This window comes from Lottia gigantea (genome assembly GCF_000327385.1).
Source record: "Lottia gigantea unplaced genomic scaffold LOTGIsca_8, whole genome shotgun sequence".
NCBI classification, from domain to species: domain Eukaryota; kingdom Metazoa; phylum Mollusca; class Gastropoda; family Lottiidae; genus Lottia; species Lottia gigantea.
This window is the reverse complement of record NW_008710662.1, coordinates 4,815,763-4,822,150: the sequence shown is the minus strand read 5'-3', so window position 1 is coordinate 4,822,150 and position 6,388 is coordinate 4,815,763. Positions and strand designations below refer to the sequence as shown.

At 29.9% G+C, this 6,388-nt stretch overlaps 1 protein-coding gene across 1 annotated transcript; it reads right to left on the bottom strand.

Moving 5' to 3' along the window:
- Positions 1-2,210: 2,210 nt before the first annotated feature.
- Positions 2,211-5,175, bottom strand: LOTGIDRAFT_155616 (hypothetical protein; the record flags this gene model as incomplete). Its single annotated transcript, XM_009067149.1, has 3 exons — positions 2,211-2,257; positions 2,470-2,874; positions 5,160-5,175. 3 exons carry the CDS (start codon positions 5,173-5,175, stop codon positions 2,211-2,213), a joined length of 468 nt encoding a protein of 155 aa, XP_009065397.1.
- Positions 5,176-6,388: the final 1,213 nt, after the last annotated feature.

Here is a 6,388-nt window from a genome sequence, read left to right as displayed (position 1 = left end):
TTTTTACACTCATAATAAAGATAAGGATTTTGTTTATTGTAACATATACTCTTAATATACCCTCTTCTTCTTGGTCTGAAAGCCTGTCTATTTGTTTCTATCAGTAAAATCAAATATAGAAACCCAATGTTAATGTTCTAAATAATGAGGACAAAATAATGCCTTTAGAACAATTTAAAAATGTTGAACACAGAATGCCATGGAATGGATTTACCAATAAGAAATGTTATTGGCACTATTAGAGAGTTCCAGCATTTCAAACATGTGTGTAATTTGTCTTTTTTGGTCGTTCGAACGATTAGACATTTAAACTGTACAATTATAGGCCGCGCTCTATGTAATCTAAATATTTTCAAACAAAATAAAATTGTTCTTGAAAATCATTATAAAAATTGATTTGCTTTTCTTTAACTTAGAAATTCGGAAAAAACTGTATTTAAATGGAAAAAGACATCACTTTACTTGAGAACTGTAGATGTGCTACCAATATCAGACGACTCGTTGAAATGAAATGCAGTAAATTTTCAGCATCGTTCTAATTTGATTTTAGACTCGTCAGGCTTGGACAAGAACGACCTATATTTTATAAATTCAACTGACATTATATCCAAACATTAGAAATCTGCTATGATTTATTTGCGTATGTTTATTCAATATTTAATCCACATTATGAGTATGTATACCGTAAAGAGTTTTATTATCGTTAAAAGCAAAAGGTTTGCAATTTCATTGTCCACTGGGTTGAAATTATCTTATGCCGAAACTCTACTTTCAGTTATATTTAAGACACGATCACCGAAAAACATTCTTGGAGTCCTACACTAGTAGCAAAGTTGATAATAAATATCTCAAGAACATTTTTATGGGGCAATTATCTGGAATTTGGATTTTGATTCTGAACAATGCAACGAGTGAATGCAATTATATGTAAATAGCTCTATGAACTCGGGATGTAAACATTAAGAAGAATTATGGGTGATTTGATATACTTTTGAGCAGAAATATTCACCAATCATTGAAATCTACACGGCTAAAGGCGAAAATGCAATTGACTTAAAGAATTCATAATTCCATGTTAGTTTATAATTCTGGTGTGTAGACACCGTGCAGACTTTTTTCTTGCTTCCCAGGAATGAACACAGCTACAGACATGGGTCGATTCAGATATATTACTTTCTTTGACTTATGAGAGACAACTGTTGCCGCCGTTGATTTTAGTGATAATTTGAATGGTTTGGTATAGATGTAGGGTGGTATTGTGAGAAAATGTGCCTAACTATGGGTCCAGATGTTAAAATCTAGTTTGTCGACTTGACTGTATGATATATGTATATTATAATAAGATTCAGTGGTGAAATATATAATTTACAACTTGTTACACCAAACTTTATTGGATTTCTAACGAAATTTGTGTTTTTCTTGAAAGAAACCAGATAACACATGAGTTGAAGTAATTAGAATTTAAGTGCAAACCTATATTCAATTTAATTATCATTCATATCCCCTAGCATGTATTCTACTAGGTTTTTCTGCATTGACAAAGAGCTGAAATAGGTTTTCAGATTGATTTGTATAAGTAATTTCATCGTAGGACACACAATTTCACCTATCTGTGGAAAGAAAGTATTACCCAGTTGAAATAAATTGAAGAATAAAAAGTATAATGTCATTTATTCTGGTAAATTCTGAACACAGTTATATGAAATTAATGAATGGATGAATGAATGATGAATAAATGCATGATGGATGATGGATGAATACAAGAATAATGATCATTGGAACGGAAAATGAAAAGAAAACATGAATATATCTATACAAATAACAATAAAATAACGCTAGATATCATTTCTATTATTGTTCATTGGTGTCACTTCTGGGAGATGCCTGTGGGTGATCGGCAGTCACTTATTATTGGCTAATGATCAGCTGTTTTGCTGTCAATCATTCTGAAATAACACCCATTTATTATCCAATATTTATATAATAAACAACATGCACTAGTAGTTTATGTCATGTTCTTATGTTCGATGATTATTAACACGATTTGTTTTGGCACATTACGGAAGATGGATGAAAACAACTGGGGATCGCTGAACTTTCGGCACAATTAACCGACATTTTAATTGCTATTAGCCGCCATCTTGAATATTACTAATGAGCAATGGTGTATATAAACACGTTAAATGATATGATGGTATAATCAATTATTGTCACCAATATAATTCTTTCTTTGTATGCTGAGTTGGTAAATCAACACCTGAAAGTAAAAAAAACTTATATTAGTTATTCATAAACGAACACTTAATATTATGCTATACCGACACGCCCCGTTATTGCTTTATTGCTGGTATCTTTTGATCACATAGACTCCATGAGATTATACAGCTAAAAATGCTATTGCAATAATATATATTGAGATAGTAATAGTAAAATGGATCTATAAATAATAAAAAGTGATTCCTTACCAACCTGCGATGCCAGATTCCATACCCATCGTTGAAGCAACATCAGCACCAAACCTTCCCATTGAATAATAAGATGACGGAAAGGGATCTGCTCCTTTTGTTAAATCATATTGTGAATGGCGACTGTCCAAACGACTTGATAACGAGGGTGCTGTTGGCATCATCAAAGAGCTGTAATGTGAATTGAGTCTACTGGCAGAGTCTATACTTGGATACGTTAAACTATGTGCACTTTGTCCATAAGAATGAGTCTGTGAATAATATGGCCAATTTTTATGAAAGCCGTAAAACGAAGTAGGGAAATATGTGTCGGCACCTAGAGGGAAGTTACTATGAGAGGTGGAAGCTGGTTGGTAAGCACTATTCCAAAATGATGGTGGTAATTTTCTCTGACACATTAAAGTCGAATCTGAAAGTAGAAAGAAAGAGAAGAGTTAATGTATGATGTGATATGAATGCTTTGTTCAGTAATTATTAACACATCTTTAACTGGTGATAAAATAGTCAGTGATATTTATAATAAATAAAATATGATGAGTATATGATATGATTATAATATTAAACATGTGCTCAGAAAACATCTATAGAATATTCTCACCCCTATCAATACAACATTATAATGACTATTTTAAACTAAAATAATAATAAATTCACCATAAATATGAGCTGGGTTAAAGAAGATATTTTCTGGGTTTATTTTCTAAACAAAATGAAAAGAAGTATAGAAGAGATAGAAGAAGAAGACTTAAATTTCTTCTCTTTGTAAAAGAAGATAGAAATTGAGATTTAATTTGGACCATGTTGACCACCCCTTTAAACCCGCCTTAAACCTCAGTAGACATGTTGTTTGAGTTTATTTCAGTGGAAATGAGGAAGAATACGAATAACACTAGATTTTTATTGTTTATTACGAGTATCTTTGTTTCGCCCACCAGAGATGTGTGGTCTTTCCTACTTGAAATACGATCAGAAACAACAGCCGATTTGAATGAAAGATGTTTGGGAACAAAATGGAAGTCGAGGCAGACGTTACCGTTAGTTTGGCGGTGATAAGCAGACAAGTTTGGCAGCGTCAGGTGTCTCAATGCGCATGACATATGTTTGAAATTAGAGAAATGTTAACAGTGTATAGATGATGATAAGAATGATTTCCACTAAATGATGATTGATTATTGTAGATTTCAATGTATTTATCCTACAACTCATTAATTCTATTATCAGTTTCACTTCTATTTTCAAACCATTTAAAATATCTATTGTATGGAATTATGCTGCATCAATTCAGAAAAAGTCTTAGAATTATAAATTGTGTAGAATAAGATTGGCAATTTTCTGGTATTGTTAAAAGCAAATAAATCTAAAACAGGGCTGAGTTGCTGTTTTCTGTAATTTATAAATAATTTTATATATATTTTCACATATTACCACTAAATATTGAATTTATTAGCTGCGATTGTTGCATTCTCTACAAATTGAAAATGAACCATGACAAACTACTTGAAATACTTTCTCTTGAAAACTTACAAATGTCATTAAAAGGAAATAAAACATTTAACGACACATGTCGCTTATAGCATGAAACATTTCACCAAATATTGCCTACAGACAACAACATGGCGTATCTTACTCACGTGCGATAATATTTCACTTCAGTACCCCTGTGCGTTAAACAAATTAAATGGCCTCTATAAAAATATCTCAAGGGACGTATTCAGCAACACTTGAGGCATGTCGATCTTACTAATTGCTGAAAAAGTCAATGTTTATCTACTTATCTATAAGATAGCTTACTACTGTTTATAGCAGATAAATAGAAGATATTATTATTTCTCTCTAATTCATTGTCTTTAAAATACAAGTCCTATTTAAACACTAAACAGTTCTAGGTAATGCTCCTGGCTTTATTATATTATACTGTTTAATAATGTTTAATTTATTAGAGTTTCTGTTTATATGAGATTTTAAATAAACAGTAATGGACAATATGTTGAACAGACTGACAGGGTGGTATCAAAATATCAATGTTTAACTGTAGATTTTACTAAGATTATAATACATGGCTAATTACAATAATCTCCAACTCGTTAAAATAAACATTTAAAAACAAATATTGTTTACAAAGTACTGTTATATGGTTTCACATTTGTGTACAGGTAGATAATAAGTCACTTTGTTAAATTCTTTCACGATATTTTTAAGAATTTTTCACTATGATATTATTATCACATTTTTATATGTATCTGATTTTTATAGGAAAATACATATATGTAATAATTTATTGAAATTATTACATGTTATTTTGTAACCATCACATATTGTAGACTAATCGTCTTAGTGTAATTGTACTTTATGTTCCATTGTAATTATTATTCATGTATGTTATTCTCCATTGTAATTACAGGTATTTTCATGTATCTTGTGTTTCATTGTAATCATTTATTATCTTATGTTCCATTGTAATAAATAAACAGGTATTTGATATTATATTGAATTCATAATTCATGTATAAGATTTTCCATTGTAATTATTATAAATGTATCTGATATTCCATTGTTATTATTATTAATGTAAATACATTGTAATTATTAAAATACATGTACATGTTATATTCCATTGTACTTATAAGCACACATGTATCTGAAATTACATTGATTACAAAATATGTATCTGACATTCTATTGTATAATAACACACGTTTCTGATATCCCATTGTGATTCTTTCACGCGTATCTGATATACCGTTGTATTAATCTCTATTGGTATATTATATCACATTTTTGTATTATGTTTTGTATATTTGTGTAATACAAGTAATTGGTAGATTCCTCTTATAAAAGCCTATCCACACGACCACATCAAATGAAGAAGATAAAACTTTATACAAAGGATTATAGTTTTTTGTAAAATACAATCGACATTTAATTGTTTGTAATATTTACCAAATATTTGTGAAAATCTAGAAGTGTTTTTTTTTTTTATATTTTACAAAATACGTATCTAATATCGGTAATGTATATTTCTACTTATTCCTTTCTCAAAAGTATCGAATATAGAAATATTATATATCTGACCTAAATAATTGCTGGCTTATCAGTTGTTTTCAGCACGTGCCTGGTGATCAGATGTTGATTACATCCTAGTTGCAGGAAATCAATTTCTTTTTAAAGTTTTACCAACAAAAAAATCATTATAATTATTACAAAATCATAATCCTAGTAAATCATAGTGATTAGATTTGTAACGTTTCACTACAGGGGTTTTTAATTATATGAGACGCCCTACTAATTTCTACCACATGTTATATTTAGAAAGATGGAAATGAATCGTTTCTAATCAGCTTAGTTTGGTCTGTAGGCTACTCATCATCTTACATAGGATTAACATGTTACACTTTTCTTTACAAACTCAAATTATATATAACGGAAGTTTTCCTTTTCTAATGATTTAACTGGTAAAATGTGACATGTATTACACAAACTAATTTCAATAAACGGTTTTATTTTTTACACTTTAAAATACCTGTTGCCAGCTTCAACTCTATCACGAAAATGTCAAATGTATCAGGGATAAAATGAAGATTTCAATGTATTATTATTATTATTGTAATATGTAATAATAGTATTATAACAAACTATATTTTTTTCTATGACATGTCTAGCTTTTAGATGTCTTATAGTTCATATCGCGTACATCGGTATCCCCTTGTTTAATTTACCTCTTAGAAAAATATCACTTGGGGTAAACTAAACTTTTAACACACCATGAATCAGACAAATTCCTGTGAGTCGAGGATTATCCCGTCGTGAAGACAAAATACAATGTAAAGGTTAGTTGATGTTCTACATGAGAAACGCCTCGTTGTTCATTTATAACCATTCGAAATGGTCAAAATCATTACACATAATATACATCAATGGGTATGA